The sequence below is a fragment of the Wasmannia auropunctata genome, unplaced genomic scaffold, assembly GCF_000956235.1.
Source record: "Wasmannia auropunctata unplaced genomic scaffold, wasmannia.A_1.0 LD336022.1, whole genome shotgun sequence".
NCBI lineage: Eukaryota > Metazoa > Arthropoda > Insecta > Hymenoptera > Formicidae > Wasmannia > Wasmannia auropunctata.
Window position 1 is genome coordinate 598,074 of NW_012026868.1, and position 19,426 is coordinate 617,499.

The following is a 19,426-nucleotide window of genomic DNA, read 5'->3' on the forward strand; positions in this document are numbered from 1 at the left end:
GCTTATTCACAATAAGATAACAGCTATTTAGTTTCAGTAATTCTCAATGTTATGCTATATATAATAAGTTTGTGGCGGTTCCCCGCTCAACCAAGAATACAAAAAAAAAACACGCATATAAACACGCTATCGCCAAAAGTTTAAAACAAATAATTCGAAATCTGTTGTTATATTCAGTATATCATAAGAATTATATTATCGTTATCTGAAAATTTAAGAAAAATTATCGTATTCAAGAACTCTTTAACGTAATACAATTGTCAAAAAATATAATTGTATTTAATTTTAATTAATTCTGATGCTATTGTAAGAAATCAGTACACAATAATGATCGTACACATTTTCTAATTAATATTATTTAAAATTGTTTATAAATATAAATATTTAAACATTGAAAACCTCTTGATATTTTTTTGTAGTTTTTGAAAAATATATTTTTAATTATTTAATAAAGAAATAATATAATACATTATATATTTTTCCTTTTCTAAATTACATAAATAGTGCCTTCAATATTGAGCCACGATACTAATTTACGAAAATAATTTTTTTCTTTTCTTCTTTTTGCTCGTCTCGATTGTTGAAAGGGATCATAGTGGATAATGCTATTGTTGTAGGATATATCGTAATTGTTATGTGAAATTTTTTTCGGTCATATTTAAGCGTTAAAATATATAAAATATATTGTTCGACTTTAAAAAAAAAATGTAGCTAAAACTGATAAAAGACTGATTCAATATCATCAGTTACTGATGCGGCTAATCAGTCCTTTTTCTTTAATTAAGGGGAGAATCATATCTGACAATGATAAATGATTGTTTTATTGTCTAATTAATGCGATCCATTTGTGCGAACCACAACTACTTCGAAGCATATTTGATTGACCAATCAGAAGAAAGAATTTTACTAATCGACCAATCGAAGAATGCCTCGAAGCATTTGTAGCATCAAACAGACCGTAGCCTTGGAACAGTCAGTTTCGTATTTCCTGTAATGAGATACATGTCCACCGATAACTTATCATGCGCAGTGTTTCCCGCCATATCTGTGTCCTTTTGCGCATGCCTAATCACTTTATTCTCGTTGCTATATTGCAGGGAAGAATCATGAAGGCGGTACCACAGTATATATATAACCAGTAGATACAGTCGTGGATACATCGATTGCGACACTTTTTTTTATAGGTTTCTAATATATATTTAATATACATAATAATATATACTTTATAGATAATTAATATATTTTGGAAAAGCGAACCACGATGTACTATCTTTAGTCTACTCTCAGTTCCAATTAATCGATCGATTTGCTGCTTGATTTGAGCGTTTACGTTTTTCTATGTGTTCTTAATTTAAGGAAAAATAAAAAAAATATAAGAAATTGTATACAGTCGCCTATCAAATTCCTTCCAACAATTATATGAGAACTTTTATTTTCCCCTCTTGCCTTCGTAACATTCAATCTGTCGTAACAATATTTATTTCCTCGCTCTATCTATTTGCTCATTCTTACAGCCACTCGGCGCTCGATCGCCGAAATCTGCCGAAAACGTCGCGTCAAATACGTTGCGTTATCCCATATACGCATTTTTAGGTTTACGCTACTGCATACCCTGCCAGCAGCCAGACCCTGCCTGCTGTCAGGATCCTCTGTTCAGGGATTCACGGTATATTATGTTATCTTCTTCTTCTTTTGCAATGGCTATCGCCCCTACCAGGGACCATACAGCCTGATACTATTATAATGACTAAGTGTTGAAACTGAATTGAGGAAATGATGAAATATTGAAATATTAATCGAATGATGTAATACTGAGCCACAGACGTCCATCTCAGTCCATGGCCCATACTCGAAATCCCGTATATTATGTTATACTTGTTTTTCACCGAATGTTAAACAAGGATAAAATGACACCTAGGCGAAGTTTCTGAACACAGCCCTGACTTGCCGCGCGTGCGGCGCATGCGCGAGTAAAGCACGCTATTTAGACATGAAACGCACACCGCCAGCGGTTGAATCCGGCGTTGATAGATGATGTAAATAAACATAGGTGACATTGGGCCCGAAATTGTATTATTTCAATTGAATTCCGCGTCGTGTATTGTGGGAAATTCTCTCCGTCCTCGTCGAATCGAGAAGAGGGAGAGAGAATCTCGCGTGAAGTATGCGGAACCGGCCGAACGTCGGAACCATTACGCGACCGCCCTTTGCGAGGTTAAGACGCAATGGTTAACGCGAGCTTATAGTGGGTGTCGCGTATGAAGAAAAGGAGGGAAATAAGCGCTTTCTTTGTATCCCGGTATTCGCTCCAGTTTCTCGCAGAGATGGATTTTGCTCTAGAACGACTGCACGTGGACAACACGCGCATTATCCTCAGCACGCCCAATCGATCTGTAAGTGATAGATTTACGTCGATCAGATCTACGTCGAATGACTTAAGACTGTTGGTTGAATTCCGATTAATGCGACCGACAATTAATTCATCGATATATACCTGTATGCCGTTTTAAAACACTTTGCCGAACAATCGGATCTGGCGCCACGCCGTTTTTCTGTGACTCTTAATTTGAAGAAGCAGTATTAGAAGAAATTATAAGAGAAAGAAAATGTTCAAGTTGGTTAGAAGCGCTCAGAACGTATAACTCTTGCTGGTGAATTATATGATTGGAAATGTTGCAATAAGCACGTATGTATGATGTATCCTTAATTTCTAACTTCTCTTTTCGCGCAAACAACAAAAGTTTAACAATTCTAACTGTAAGGCCCTTGTCGAATTAGATAGGGCCCACCCTCTATGGTATATTAATCGCAGTATATTAATTCTCGAAAGTGATTTTCGATTGTCGATCGACGGATAAGGCTAGCGATAATTAGGATTTGAAAATTCGGAGCAGAGACAGACTTAGAAGGTTAGAAGTGAGCCAAGTTAGAGGCGGCCATGAGCGAGTAAAGTGCGTTTTGTAAAGGAAAGCGTGCCTGAGCATAAGATATTTAACACTTTATCGAAAGTTATGCTCTAACTAAGCGCTGGACATCGTACAATTTTACTGACCAATGCCCTTGAAAATTTTCTTTTTGTTATAATTTCTTTTAATACTGCTTCTTCAAATTAAGAATCACAGAAGAATGGCGAGATCTACTTGTTAGATCAGCGAAGTGTTAAGGAATATATTGGTATTGATGAATTTATTGTCCAATTAATTGGAATTATCAACAGTCATCAGCATATATATGCTTATTGCAACATTTCCAATTATATAAATAATAATGATAAACATGTATACACATACACACGCACACACACACACACACACACATATATGTTATCTTTAAATTTTTGTTTATTTTAATTTTTTCAGTATACTTGTGGTAGAGCAAGGGAGAATGATATAGTTTGCTTTAGTCTACTTGTATCTCGTAAACATTGTATTTTTCAAAGACATTCTGAGAATTTATACGTCACAGACTTACGGGTATGTATGTATGTAAGTCAATTGTTAATATTTGTACCAATGTATTTGTAATTTGAATAACAATTGATTTTTATTTAGAGTTCAAATGGCATTTTTGTCAATGGAGAAGAAAAACCGAGTATGCAGCTGATCAATCTACGTGAGAACGATCTCGTTGGAATTGGCTGCCCAGAAACAGATATAGAGTTAAATAGTGACACGTTGTATGTTTATAGAGTTCGCATTATTCAGGTAGGATGTTTTCAAAGTGGTATGTAATTGCTTGTTGTAGAAATCTAATGTTTGTTAAATTTTTATCAAATTTTTTTTAGTCACCTGTTCTTCAAGAAGAAGAAGAAGAAGAACGTAGCACCTTATCGAAGACAATTAATTTAAATAACAATACACCACGAGAAGGAACATCTGCCCGTCCCGCGAATTGTTCCTCTAGAAAAAGATACGAACGTAATTCAAATTATGATAAGATGGTGCCAAATAAAAAAGCACACGTTACGTATAATGATGAACGTAACGCTAATGCTAGTTCTTCGAAAGGTAAATTCTTATTTTTCAAACAATACATGAATGAAAAAGAAATATATTTGAAATATTCTGTAATAAATACATTATGTTCTAATAAATCTTTCAATTAATTAAATTTTTCTTGTAGGAATTAATTGTAATTCATCTCGTAATAATCAGACTTCGCATAATAGCAGAAGTATTAATAATTTAGAAAACGAGTGCGATATTATAGATATAACTGCAGACGATGACATTGTAATAATTCATACATCAATAATAAAGGAAGTAAAGGAGAACTTGGATCTGAAATCTGTAAAATATTTAGACGGCGGTAATAATTCAGATTTTGATGAAAAAATGGATATTTCTAGTATTGAGAGTGACAGTGATAATGGCGATGTTAATGACAGAGGTATAAATAAAAATCATATAAGAAAAACGTCATTTAAGAATAACATTAATAAACAAAATGCATTACATTTTACAGAGAATCCAAATTTTACACATACAGATGACCAAATGATTAAGTGCGAAAATGAACTACAACTGACAGATGATGAAGGAGCACATAAGGCAGCTGACAAGCACGGCACCGCTAAGAATAAATCACCAATTAAATTAAAGAAACTAAAACATGAATCGAAAACGCGATTTTCGATTATCGATGTTGTCGATTTGAGTGACGATGAGGAAGGAATATTTCCATGTTCCCAATTATTTGATATCAAATACGAAGATAATACGGAAAATAGAACGGAGATTAAGCAAGAATATATTGATAATGAATATGATGAGCGAAACACCGAAAATATTGGCCTGCTAAACGTCGACGATGAGGTCATTATTTTAACGGACAGTGAAGATGAGGATAATCCTTGGTTGGAACGACTATCTAGAAGTCAGTTACTTAACGAGGATATAAAACCTGCCGTGAGTGACGCGATCATAAAAGATGAAATCGATTTGGGTATATGGGATGATGAATTTGAACAATCCGAGATACCATATACTTCTAAGGCTTCTTGTAGTAAAGAAATTCCTTCATTACGTCCAAGCGTCATTGTTGAAACTAAAAAGAATAAAGATGATTATAGTACTAAATTACCGACAGAAGTAGATGCAATGGATGTAGATCAAGCAAGTCTTAACGATTCTAGTACGAGAGATATTGACAGATCTTGTGAAAGACATATTATTGATAGCAATATTCGTGACAGAAAGAAACACAAAACGGATGCGAAACAAAATGTACAGTTGGATAAGCGAACAGAAAGTGTAAAACAAAAATTATCTATACCGACCAAAAAAATGGATGTAGATCAAGCAAATTTGTCTAATGAATCTAGTACGAGAGGTACTGATGAAAGTAGACGGAATACTGATATCAATCGTGACAGAAAGAAACAGAAAAGGGATGCGAAACAAGATGTACAGTTAGATAAGCGAACACCAGAAAGTGCAAAACAAAAATTAACTACGCCAATTAAACAAGTGGATGCGATGGATGTAGATCAACCAAGTCATTCTAACGATTCTAGTACGAGAGATATTGATGAAAGACAAATTATTGATAGCAATATTCATGACAGAAAGAAACAGAAAAGGGATGCGAAACAAAATATACAGCTAGATAAGCGAACACCAGAAAGTGCAAAACAAAAATTAACTACACCAATCAAACAAGTGGATGCGATGGATGTAGATCAAGCAAGTCTTTCTAACGATTCTAGTACGAGAGATATTAGTGAAAAACAGAATATTGATAGCATTATTCGTGACAGAAATAAACAGAAAAAGGATGTGAAACAAGATATACAGGATAAGCGAACAACAGAAAGCGTAAAACAAAAATTAATTACATCGACCAAAAAAGTGGATGAAATGGAAGACGAGGCAGGTCCTTTTAACGATTCTAGTACGAGAGGTATTGATGAAGACAAACAGATTATTGATGATAAAAACAAACAAAAAACAAATGCGAAACAAGGTACAAAATTAGACAAGCAAGCATTTGAAACTATAAAACAAAAATTAATTGCAAAGTCAACCAGAAAACTGATTCCGGTAATAGAACCATTAAGTTTACCTAGTAGAAGAAGACGATCTGATTATGGTAAAGATAGAGCAACAAAAGTACGTGAGGATTCATCATCAAAATCAAGCGAAAAGATATCAAAATTAAAAGAAAAACTCAACGATAATTTTTATAACAAGGAAAAAGACCGCAAAGAGAAATCTAAATCGACGGCTGACAGTTTCTCAGCGAGTGAAACAAGACCTGGACCATCAATTTCTAAGGATGAAAAAAAGAAAATAATTGAGCAGAGAAAGATGAAATTGAAAGAGATTGCTGCGGAAGAGAAAAAGTTGACCGCCGAAAGTGATCAAAGTATTAAACGTAGAAATAAACCGAGAGCTAAAATATCCTTGAAAAATCGTGGCGACTTTCTTGTTCCTGAAGAAGAACCGCAAGTATCTAAATCGCTTCCAGATAAATCCGTAAAGCTGCCAAAATCGAGCGACGATCGATCTAAGAAGCGATCAACGGATAAAGCTAACACGGTAGAAAAATCCGCGACTAAGGTATCCTTGAAAAATCGTGGCGACTTTCTTGTTCCTGAAGAAGAACCGCAAGTATCTAAATCGCTTCCAGATAAATCCGTAAAGCTCCCAAAATCGAGCGATGATCGATCTAAGAAGCGATCAACGGGTAAAGCTGACATGGTAGAAAAATCCGCGACTTTCGATGCGAAGAAGTCTCGTCAGAAAACGGACGTTTCTAAAGATACAGTTAACAATATTGCCACATCATTGCAACAGTCTTTACATTTGGATAATATGAGCACATCTGAGGTAAGCACACTGGATTTCAAAGCGACCAATCATAATAGAAAGAAACGCAGCGGGAGCAAGGATAACATAAAGAGAAGCGACGTGAATGCTGATCCCAACGTGTCATTTCAAGATAGATCGACTGAACACAGTTCCGCGATGCAAAAAGAAAATTTTTCACCAAACAGTTTGAAATCGAGCCTCGTGAAACTGAGTCCGAAATCGAAGAAAAAGAAGAGAGTGACCTTTTCTGACCCGTCTCTCGTCCAGATAAGGGAATATGAAATTGACCAGCGCAATAATTTAAACAAATTGACGTGGAAAGATGCACCTATACCCACGAATAAATTAGTAAAAGGTACAAGGGCGTCCATAGTCCATGGAGATTTTAGGCCGAAGCTGGAGGAGTTCCTACTTCGAATTTTTATGTGGAATCCCGTTTGGCTCGAGGAGCAGCGCTACTTGAAGCGCAACCCGCCGATAGTATTGGATAAGGAGGTTCAGACTATGAGACTATCGTACGATTCTTACAAACAGTATTACGAAATTGCGATGCCTCTTCTGTTACTCGAGATATGGTGCATCCTGACCAAAGATTTCGAAATGATCCAGAATAATAAGCAACGCCCGACCATAATGTGTTCTGTAGCCGAAAATTCTGTTACGTGCACCCCAATACCGTCGACCAATTTATTCCTGACGACACTAATGCTCGAAATACTAGTTAGTAAAGACGATATGTATAAACAAATTCATCCCATTTACGGAGATCTAGTATATCTCGAGTATGTCACGATTGAACGCGGTAAGAAAACCTTTCACAAGATATTTGCGTACGTCACCAATATGCAGCGCATGATTATCACAGATTTCACGCACTATAATAGGGATTTAAGGAATTATGTAAAAAATCCTTATGCCGTGATAACGTTTACTTTGCTGACACGGCCTCTCGAGCACAATATCCCTGTAAATCAAGTGCAAAGAGTCCGTACGGTCACGTATTTGCGATCGAATATCAGAATGATGCAGGCATTACAATACCTCCCACATTCGCCTCTGTTGAAGTTAATTGTGAATCCAAAAATCGAGAACTATCAATTAGTGCCACTAAATGAACAGTTCATGTCTTCCTCTTTGGTCACAAAAGACAATTTGAATCCGAAGCAATTGGAGGCGGTATTTAAAGTTACGGATGCTGTGGTGAAGAAAGAAGCGAAACTGTGCTTCATTCAAGGCCCGCCAGGGACGGGTAAGTCCAAAGTTATTGTGAATCTAGTATCTCAAATATTATATGGTGAGCGTCCAGACAAAAAATCTTTGAGAATTCTGGTTTGCGCACCGTCCAACGCCGCCATTGACGAGATCGTGTTAAGGCTTCTGAATATCAGGTCTAAACTAAAATTGAAAATGGTGCGCATTGGTCGAATAGAGTCTATGCATTCAAAGACGAAAACCATTTCGGTACCAGAGCTGGCGAAACGATTTCTAGGACAAATGACACAAAAAGCAACGAACGGCAACTACGTTAACTATGAAGATATGTCGATTTTACAGGCACGTATTAATGCGTATAAAAGCGAACTTGAAAACGCTCAGAAGATGAATGAAGAAAAGAGGCTCTCACTCGTGAATCAATTAGATGAAATGTTCTTGAAATACGAACTCCTAGCATCTGGTAAATCGATAGACGAGCTCAACCCAAAGGACCGCGCCAAGTATCAGCGTATGGCGGAAAATATAGTTCTGATGGGCGCCAACATAATCGCCTGTACGCTTTCGTCTTGTTACACCAATCAAATGGAGTCACTCTTCGGTGGTCACAAGGATAGGATTTCCGTATGCATCGTTGATGAGGCGACGCAGAGCTGCGAAGCGGAGACTCTGATACCGTTGATGTTGGGGGTGAATACATTGGTCTTGGTAGGCGATCCGAATCAACTGCCAGCAACTATTCTAAGCCAGCGAGCGAAGAGGAAAGGACTAGATCAATCGCTATTTTCAAGGGTGCAGAATACCTTCGCGTCTCAATCGAACAATCCAATTATAATGTTGGACACGCAGTATCGCATGGAGGATGCGATCTCGTATTGGCCGAATAAGTACTTCTACGGTGGAAAGTTGAAAAACGCCATCGATTGTAGAACGAAATTCCCATTTCATCCCTACAGAATATTGTATCATAATTTCACTCAGAACGATGATAAATTTTCCAATACTACCGAAGCAGAATTCGTGGCGAATATAATTTTCACTATGCTGATGTTTGGCAAGTGGGAATCGTCAATCGATACACTTTCTCTCGGAGTTCTCACACCGTATAATAATCAGAGGACTCTTGTACTGAATAAGATAAATGAAAAGTAAGTTTTTGTGTATTGCATGTGTATAAGAGCAATAGTTCTCGCGAGCTATGAAGAAATCATAAATTTATGATGTTTATTAATGCTTTTTAGAATATCTATTGTGCCGGACAGCATAAGAAAGAAAATTATCATCGAAGTCAATACGGTAGACGGTTTTCAAGGACAAGAGCGAGACATCATAATAATGTCATGTGTGCGAAGTAGTGGCATTGGATTTTTATCAGACAAACAAAGACTCTGTGTAGCTCTAACAAGAGCTAAACATAGTCTAATATTATGTGGAAATTTTAATACTTTTATGGTAAGAGGAGTTTAAATTTTTTTTAATTCTAGAAATCTTGTGCTACTTTTTTGTATTTACGAAATTAACCAGAAAATATTTACTTTACAGAGAGATCACATGTGGAAGGCATTGTTAACTGATGCACAAACTCGCAAAGTCTTATGCAATATCGATGCCAATGCATCACCTTCTACGATTAAAAAATATATCGTTAAGTGAAGAACTTATTTGCAAAGTTTTACTTAGTGAGTAACTTGTGAGTAATTCTTTTTGTACGGTTTTTTTTGTATATTTTGTAAATATTTAGGCTAGTACTGATCATCTAAATATACAGCTCCTAATGAAAGTGAGTAAGTGCTTTAGGTTCATAGTTGAATTAATAATGAGATAACATGATATCCCACTCGTGTGACTCGAGTGGCAGCGTTACTTGAAGCACGAACCGGATAGATATATCGGAGATATATTTATGACAAAGATACTCTTTCGGTGCTTTGCCATCTCTTTCCGAGAGGAAGGTGATAACCAAATGAAGTTTGATTATATGTTTCTATCTGAATTTGAACTCGAATATTTGGTACAGAAAGCAAACATGTAGCCACGATTGGCACAAATTAATAGGCATGTTCAAACTGATAAACTAGCCAAGTCTGTTCGCCAAGTTTTTGATTGACTGCGTTCCGCAGAAAAAGCAGTTTTGTAACTGTTGTAAGATTCTTTAATATAATTGGTTTATACATTGGGAAATTTTCAGAAAGAGACAAATGGACACACGAATCATTCTGTCTTTGTTCGGTGAGAAACAAAGACAAAATGATTCCTAATAATCTTATGTTGACTTGTGTCACTTGGCTGGAAAGCTTCCTTAGATTCATGAGAAATTAATGGCAAGAATGTCATATTAAATAATCTTATAGCAATTGCAAAGTTTCTTGTTTCTTTATGAAATCTCTTCTATCTAAATTTGTAAGTACGAATTGCACAACTTGTATAAAACACATCTTTTTAAGACTTGACACCAGCTATAATATAGACGCCATATAGAGATAAGAAATTGTAAAAATCTGAATTTCTTTCGTTTTCGCCATACAGACTAGAAATAATGCGTAAATTTGAAGGGATTGCTGGGTATTGTACATATTATGGAATTGTTCAGAATGGATTTGATCACAATTAATTCCTAGATTTCTATTGTGTTTTCTAAAGAAAACAAAATAATTTTGATCGGAATCTATCTCGAACAGTTCCATCTTTGCGAAGAAAATTAATTATAGAGAGCGCTAAAATAATAGAAAATGTTCGCTCTAAGGAGAGAGCGTATTTTTTTCTTTTTTTTTTTTTAGCTCTAGGCACCTTTATTCTTTAATTTTCATTGAGAAACTAATAACATCGTTAATAATATTTCGTTTTTTATCCTGGTCCTAATATATTTTGTACTAAAAACAGAAAAAAATTAATTACAAAAAAGTGAAAAAGTTATATACTTGAAATAAAAGCAGAGCCAGATGTGCGATAAAGAAATAAATATATGTAAATTATTGTTAAAATTAAGTTTAGAGTCTAAATAAAAATATTTTGGTATTCTACAAATTGTGCGTATGTGTGCGTGAGATTAATTGATGTAGTAGTAAACATATATAAACACATCCCTACTACATCAATATCGCACGCATATATATGTACAAATTGTCGATAAAACAGCAACGTTACGGAATTCGGCTGTCGTACACACCAGCATCCCCTTATATATAATAATGGCGTTCACTGAACCGCACTATTATTGCACTATGGTACTTCATTAAACCTGCATTATTATTGTACTAGTGCAATTTTCGTCCTAACATAGATTATACGCGGATTTTCGATATTTGAATTATCTCGAAGTTTATTGTTAATTGTTTTCCGCGACGCTGATTATTGATCTTCTCGCTGCGCTAACTTTGTGAGCGACCTCACTGATGAGGTATTATTAAGCCGTAATCACACCAGTGATTGAGATTAAATTGGAATTTGACCAATTAAAAGAAAAATTAACTGATATCAAGCTCAATAAATTTTGCTTTGATTGGTCAAATCCCAATTCAATCTCATTGTCAATCAATAAATAATGCGCGCGAAGTGTGTGTCACAGTTCTGTGACTTCTGGGCTGCGTTCAAGAATTCACGGTATATCATGTTATCCTCGTTATTCACCGAATGTTTAACAAGGATAAAATGAATATTGATCTAGATGCATCTAGGCGAAGTTTCTGAACGCAGCCCTGTGCGTCTGCACAGACTTGCATAACGCTGCATAACGCACAAGCATAAGACATAAGAGAATCAACCAATCAGAGTATGAAATGAAGGACTCCGATTGGTTGATTTTCTTATGCATTATGTAACTTCCTTATCCAATACTATAGACGGGTTGCGCTTCAAGTAGCGTTGCTCCTCGAGCCAAACGGGATTCCACATAAAAATGCGAAGTAGGAATTCCTCCAGCTTCGGGCTAAAATCTCTATAGACTACGGGCACCCTTGCGCCTTTTACTAATTTGTTCGTGGGTATAGGTGCATCTTTCCACGTCAATTTTTTTAAATTATTGCGGTGGTTGATTTCATACTCCCTTATCTGGAAGAGAGACGGGTCAGAAAAGGTCACTCTCTTATTTTTCTTCAATTTCGGACTCAGTTTCACGAGGCTCGATTTCAAACTGTTTGGTGAAAAATTTTCTTTTTGCATCGCGGAACCGTGTTCGGTCGATCTATCTTGAAGTGACACGTTGACAGTGGAATCGCAGACATAAGAGAATCAACCAATCAGAGTATGAAATGAAGGACTCTGGTTGATTTTCTTATGCATTATGTCTTGTGCGTTATGCAACGTTATGCAAAAGTCTGTAGGGCTGTCTACAATACGTCGTATTGTCAGATCGTAAGCCGTAAATTGTAAGAATTGACCAATCACAGTTGAGTATAAGAAAAATATTCGATTACGATTGGTCAATTCTTAGTTAGTATGATATGAGTAGTGACTAACGGCTTATTGTAGAAAGCCCCTGTGCTTCCACCTTGAGATGGATGACTCTGCGCATGCACCATGAATCATAAGGTCTGTTTTTTATAGCTGAACTAGCTACACTAGTTCAGAGTTTATCTTTCTTCTTCCAATGTAGAAAGAGAAAAATAAACTGTGAACTAGTGCAGCAGTTCAGCTACAAAAAACAGGCCTGTAGGCTGCGTTCGGTTTGGCACTTACAGTGCTTATAAGCATCATTTGTCCTTGTTTAACATTTGATAAACAATAAGGATGAAATGATTTTGTGAGCACTAAGCGCCAAAGCGAACGTAGCCATAATGTTGCATCATTGCATGTAATACACGTGTCGGTAAAGTAAAGCTAGGTAGACTGGTAGAACCGTGGAAACGAACTGGTGGAACCATAGAAGTCGTCAACTATCACGTATCGGCATCAACGGCATCTCTTCACTGTTGTTTGCCTTATTTTCGAAGTGATTTTTGTGAATTGCATTTGCATTTGAGATTCTTCATCGTTTTGTAATCGATTAAAAATGGTTGTATTTCGAGGTATGACGGTGAAAGAGTACACGAGACATTATATGAGTTTCCAACTGTTATACGCGTTCCATCAGACACCATTCGGGAAGTGTCTCATCGCCGTAACCAGCCCCGGCAAAACGTACGTTGCATATTTGACGTTCGTCGACGACGATGATGTAGCAGCTCTCAGAGATCTGAAGCTAAAGTGGCCGTGTACTCAGACATCGAAAGATATCATAAACAAGACGAATGCTGTTGTCGCGAAGATCTTTCATCCCGCCGGCCCTCAACTTCACTCCATTCGTGTCCTCATGAAAGGCTCGGAGTTCCAAATTAAAGTTTGGAGAGCTCTGACGAGAATTCCAAAAGGGGCAGTCACCGCATACGAGGGAGTCGCATGGATGGCGGGCAATCCCAGAGCCGCAATAGCGGTGGGAGATGCCGTTTCCAAGAATTATGTCGGCTACGTGGTGCCATGTCATCGTGTAGGACCAAAGAACGTGAACCGTGTCACCAAGTTTGCTTGGGGACTTGAACGGAAAACAGCTATCTTGGAATACGAAAAGCAGCTCTATGTAAATTAATATCTGTCGCTATCTGTCGTTACTGTAATAAGTGTAGAATATATAACATTTTTAATATATCATAACGAAATACTACTAAATTTGATATTTGTTATAACTATTTTCATACTAATGAATATTACAAATTCGATAGTTGCCAAAACTTTTGTATCTTCTCAAGCTCTTTTTTATTTTTAAATATTTATAATTTTTATTATCCACAGGGACCACTTGTTAGTATGCTTGGCGAGCAGCTCTTACGTCTAAATTAATATCTGTCATATAAGTATATAGCATAACATTTTTATATTATAACGAGTATTTTTTTATATTATACTACAAATTTGATATTTGTTATAACTATAGACTTTACAAATATGGACTGGCAACGTGCTATAGTTTCTGTATAAGACACAGCATCCGCAGGAGGTAGGAGAGAGACATGTACATACATACTTTCTAGTTTCTCTTTCTCGAAGTGTCCAGAAATATACATTGCGCATATCAATGAAACATTTGACAGGTGTTATGACACAATCAATATGAGCATAATGAAAATGTATGCCCAATCAGAATACATCCAATGTGTCAACATGTGCTAAACGTACTTCCGGACACTTAAGAAATAAGAGAAGAAAGAGAAGTACGGACACGACTTTGTGCTTCTATTGCCAGTCCATACCTATAAGATCTATAACTATCTTTATACTAATATTACAAATCTAATATTTGCCAAAGTTATTTTTATATCTTCTTAAGCTCTTTGTTATTTTTGTATTCATAATTTTTATTATCCACTATGTAAAATTTCTAATGCCTCACCTCTTGTCTGAGTGCTCTTATAATTGCTTTCAATTTGTAATTATGTCATATTTTATTTTCGTGCAACGTTTTATTCTCACTGCAACTCTTAATTCTTAAAGGTTACGAGTATAAACAATTAGAATTGTATAAAATAACTTACTTTACTTTCTTACAATCATAGATGTTACACTGAATAAAAGGCGCATTTAAAGGCGATAAATGTTTATTTTCACATACACATTGGATCTTGTAAAATTACAAAATTCCTTTTGTTAGTATAATAAAATACAATGATCATGAAGATGTCTCCCTTCATTCCAAATATTTCGTAAAAATGTCAGTTATTGTCGCTTATATTTATATATTTACATCATGTTTCCTCGTCGTAGTCGAAGCTATATAACTTGATTAAACTAAGTACTTCCATTTGTAAATGCAGGTATAAATAACAGAAATGAAATCTTTATTATACATACAATTTTTCGTGGAAAGTATAGAAATACTTTTGCCTATGGTTTCTGATGACATCTCAAGTTATATATTACTAGCATACATTGATTTACGCTTGCTCCTAAATTTCCTGCAGTTCATCCTTAAATCTTATCCTATAGACATTCGGATTTTGTAACATACTAATTTATATATCTTATTATTGCTTACTTGATTCTTTTATACAATTATACATCTTCAATTGGAATTACTAAGTATACTTGTTCATTATTATTTATATTAAATACAAATTAAAAAGCGAGAAACACATTCTAAAAATGTAAAACTTTTTTTAGTGGTGATACTATATAAAAGATAAAATATTAAAGTTGTTTTAGAAAATTATATAATTTTCTGTACAAATCGTAGTTAAGCATAATTATAATAAATATATGCATATTTCATTATAAATTTGCCTCACTGTCAATATTATACAGTATACACTAATAAATAATCGACGAGTTTACATATTTATATACACCTATTTCCATTTTTCGTAATCAGTCTAAATGCGCGAGCAAGTTAGAACCATGTATAACACAGATATAAATTTCATAACTTTTACATAACGGATGGCATGTAAAAACACATGTAATATTTAATTTAATCTGTGTTTAATGGTGTATGGTTAAAGTGTTTTTTGTAAAATTGTTCTTTTGTATATACATTGTTTTTTTCCCTGTGTTATTACATTTTTATCAACCCGGGAAAAAATAGTTCGTATAAGAACATATATATTTAAAAAATTGATTTTTTCAATATTTAAAAATTAATTTTATCAATATTTGTCCTCCTTCAAACCGTGTAACTTTTGTCTGAAATAATTTTCCGTGTCTTCTATATTTTTCATTACAAATGGATCATCCTGTATATATAATAAATATATATGAATATAAAGAAATATATTATATAATATATAATTATACAAATTATGCTCATATACACATCCATATTAATTCCTTTCTTTTGTGAAAGTTCTTGTTTAATACAAGAAAAGCGATAATAATAAAATGAGATTTTATAAAAGAAATTAATATGGACATATTTTGTATATAATTATTTATTATATATATTTGTGTTTATATATATATTTATACATATTCTTGTACGAAAATTTTTTCTCGAGGATCTTTTGAATTTATACTTTCACATAGAGGAATTTTCTCTTCGATACACATAATTATGCTATAATACATTTTAATTATGCGAGTAGACGCATCACTTTCACTCACGTTACTAACTTTTCTCAGCACTTTTAGACGAAGTTTTTCGTTTTTTATTTTCTTCTTCTATATCACTGATATGTGTTGTTCGCGAAAATACACTTTCCTTCGTATTGAATAAGAATGTACATCTGTTAGAATCATTTATCTCTAATGGAGAGGAAAGGAATTTGAACCATACATATTAAAATATAGTAGCTTTGTTCAGTCTTATGCAACTGTATAATTCATTTATCTTTCTATGTCAAGCTATTTGTTTTTTCATTATGGCGCGTTTTCTGCTCTACGGACATTTAAGAAATATTTTACTTGTATTATTATATAAAATTATATAAAATAATTATATCACCGTATTAACTACTCTAAATAGTATAAGGGACGTCTGGAGGTCTTGTTTGATTTAAAAAAAGAGTTTGATATCAGTCACTGTAAAATTTCATCTTTGCAATATTTAAAATAAACTAAATTTATCACAAAATTTATTAAAAAAAGTTACCGTCAATCCCTTCTATATATCTTTATATTTCTGTGATGTTTATTTCGTAAAAAAAACTATCATTTATTTGCACGTAGACAGTGGCTCTTTGGGTTTTCGTGGACAGTCACGGCGGAAATGTCTGTTATATCTTACAAGGCAGTGCCCAAACACGATTATTGAGACCTAACAGTTTGCGGTCTATCTCTATTGAAATCAGTTAAATAAATTATAGTAATAACTCGCAATATAGGGATCGATCACAACTTCATCGTCGGCGAAGAGTTCATATTATATAATTGCAGCTTTATATTTTACGTACCGTCACGAGTCTTAAATATCGATAAAAAATATCTGAGTCATGAAATTTTCTCGATTTATAAAAATTCCTGTGCGTTCGTCAACTCGCTCGATGGAGCAGATCGAAGTTTTCGATTTCGTATTTAGTCTACGAAATTCTTCTCTTTTTAAATTTTCGCAAAACGCGACGTGGGCGGAGTGATGATGCGCGAGGTGAAAAAATATGATATACAAATCTGCTACGTTCTCTGCGATATCGTTTCACATCGGTCTTCACAATAAATAACTGGCTTATTTACGTCTCGATTGTCACTTAAACAAGGATAACAAAAATGCAGTATATGTACATTAATTAAGGTATCAATCATTAACTAGCTCACTATTACGTTTGTAAAAAGGGTGTCATTATTCGAGCGAATACGGGGAAGCTATCTTGAAAAACGCGACGATCACAGGCACGAGGAGCATAAATGTCGTGGGCGTTGTCGACCTGCAGAGAGCTGATGCAGAAACTGCATTTCCTGGTACTCGAGTAGTCTCTGTAATCGAGAAAAGAAAGTTGTCTAAACCAGCCATTCTCTATTAAATAGTTAATTAAAAATTAGTAAAATATTGATTTTATTAATTATAATAAATCACACGAGAAAATATTTATTGACAGGATATAGTATGTTATAGAAATGAGTTATAGGTTCAAATGTAAAAAAGGTAATTATATATCCTGATTTGGAAAAATTTTAAAAATTAATAGATAATAAATGATAAAATTTATTTAATTAACACACCCGATAGCCTCGATCGCGGGGTCGTCGTAATCCTCATTATAGGATTGAGAGGAATCGGTTTCATCGGAGTTGGCGCAGGACTCGGCGAATTCCCGTAACATTGTCCTTAAATAACATCGTCAGAAGTGTATTATTTATTACTGCTAATTAGACGAAAAAGTATGACTTCTTTCATTTACTTTTACATGACTACACGAATTTATATGGATGTCCCAGTATAAAGCTCTTATTAATTGTTTATAAAACGAAAGATTAAACGCGTAGAAATATGAATGTATGAATAAGTTCGTTTCACATAAGAGCGGTCGTAAGAGTGCTTACCCTTTTTATAAAGACGCATTCCCTGCGTCTTGGGATCTATATTTCGTATGCAGTGATCGCCGGCTTCTTTAATGTATATCTCCTCGTCATTGACGATCAAACCCACGAAGCACTCATTCGTGGCAGTGTCATTTCTCATAGTATAGGTATACATCACACCTTTCTCCTCCCACTGTCCCAAGCACAGATACGTTCGTTCTGAAAACAATGAGGAAAAGCGTTTGTAGAAAAAAGAAACATATAAACGTATAAATATGTAAATCATAAATAATGTTAATAATATATATGTGAATGTATGATTTTTTTAAATTAAATTGTTGAAAATAGAATTTTTCGATTGTTAGAAAAATTTGAACTAAAAAATATCGATAACTTCAAAGGAAAATCGATAATTGTTTAACGTCAAATCGCACAATTACATTTTTTTCTAGTAATTTATTTTGCTATTCTTCTTTTATTCATTTCTAATAATACTTTCTTCACTGTTCTTTACACTTTCTAATAGTTGCATGCATACCTTCGTACAACTCCCCGGACTCGCAGTCGCTCACTTTATAATACATTATTTCGCGAGTGTTACAGTTGCTGCTTAATTCGGCACACATTCCCGATAAATCTGTTATCTCTCCTGTGTATTGACCCGTAATGGGACAGGGCGACTCCACCACACGTTCGATACCTTAAAAAATTAATCATTATCAAATAACCGTGCGCATTTTTAAAGTATGCAGTTCATTTAATAGTGATAGAGTTACTTATAAAACTGGATTTATGAAGGTGCTTTATGAAAATGTATACTTTAACTTACGTGCTTGAGTCATCCACACCGCGTTATCCATATTGGGATCTTCGCACACTTCGTTCTGATTCGCCGCTGGATTAAGGATCATCCCTGTGCCGCCCGATAGCGCTATTATTAACATAACTACACTGTTAGTAACTGTAGGTACTTGAGATTCGTATAAGAAACAAAATGTGATATAAAGATGAACAGAGATTAAATGAAAATTAGAAAAAGAAAAAGATTTTTTATATATTCAGACTTATGTTTGAATTACTTGAACTACTTCGATTAATCTATTCGATTATTCTATTTACATGTAGATTTTATACTACTTTGAGTTCAACAAGATATTCCTTTGAACAAGATGTTTATATTGAAGCCCCTTCAAATATTATCAAAACATGTTGCAGTTTTTAGCGTTAATAATAATAGAGTCGCTACGTAATGAAGAATTACACGGAACAGTTGAGTGTAGGAAATAATTACCTAACGTAAATTCCAGTACGTTTTCGCTGCGCTGCCTCATCATTAAGCACACAAAAGCGGCATGCTCACTGAAATTAAAAGTAAGTGTTCGTTTCACTTTTAACTTTCACTGTCAGTCAAAATAATGTTCTAGGACACAAGAACGTTATGTAAGCTATAAAAATAATTTTATTTCTAATCTTACATTTTTTAAATT

At 34.5% G+C, this 19,426-nt stretch overlaps 3 protein-coding genes across 5 annotated transcripts in view; 2 read left to right on the forward strand and 1 right to left on the reverse strand.

Moving 5' to 3' along the window:
* Positions 1-1,968: 1,968 nt before the first annotated feature.
* Positions 1,969-10,512, forward strand: LOC105453069 (probable helicase senataxin). Of its 2 annotated transcripts, none has more exons than XM_011694764.1 (8): positions 1,969-2,393; positions 3,360-3,481; positions 3,552-3,704; positions 3,785-4,007; positions 4,123-4,389; positions 4,465-9,172; positions 9,266-9,476; positions 9,567-10,512. In XM_011694764.1, exons 2-8 carry the CDS (start codon positions 3,476-3,478, stop codon positions 9,675-9,677), a joined length of 5,679 nt encoding a protein of 1,892 aa, XP_011693066.1. In that variant the 5' UTR covers positions 1,969-2,393; positions 3,360-3,475; the 3' UTR covers positions 9,678-10,512. The 2 variants fall into 2 exon arrangements, with proteins under 2 accessions (XP_011693066.1, XP_011693065.1); XM_011694763.1 differs by having other exon boundaries at positions 3,360-3,473.
* A 2,009-nt stretch (positions 10,513-12,521) lies between these two features.
* On the forward strand, positions 12,522-14,605 carry LOC105453072. Its single transcript, XM_011694773.1, has 2 exons — positions 12,522-13,575; positions 13,788-14,605. The coding sequence occupies exons 1-2, from the start codon at positions 13,012-13,014 to the stop codon at positions 13,833-13,835; spliced, it is 612 nt and encodes a 203-aa protein (XP_011693075.1). The 5' UTR covers positions 12,522-13,011; the 3' UTR covers positions 13,836-14,605.
* Positions 14,606-16,335: 1,730 nt separating this feature from the next.
* LOC105453073 overlaps positions 16,336-19,426 on the reverse strand; it is a 61,422-nt gene continuing 58,331 nt past the window's right edge. Inside the window, exons 8-13 of one of the 2 annotated variants that reach the window (XM_011694774.1) lie at positions 19,231-19,298; positions 18,769-18,870; positions 18,478-18,639; positions 17,961-18,158; positions 17,640-17,744; positions 16,336-17,393 (exon numbers count right to left, since the gene is read on the reverse strand). In XM_011694774.1, coding sequence (XP_011693076.1) covers positions 17,260-17,393; positions 17,640-17,744; positions 17,961-18,158; positions 18,478-18,639; positions 18,769-18,870; positions 19,231-19,298 — 769 coding nt within the window. In that variant the 3' untranslated portion in view covers positions 16,336-17,259. The remainder of the gene's footprint in view (positions 17,394-17,639; positions 17,745-17,960; positions 18,159-18,477; positions 18,640-18,768; positions 18,871-19,230; positions 19,299-19,426) is intronic. The other variant, XM_011694776.1, reaches the window with a different exon arrangement.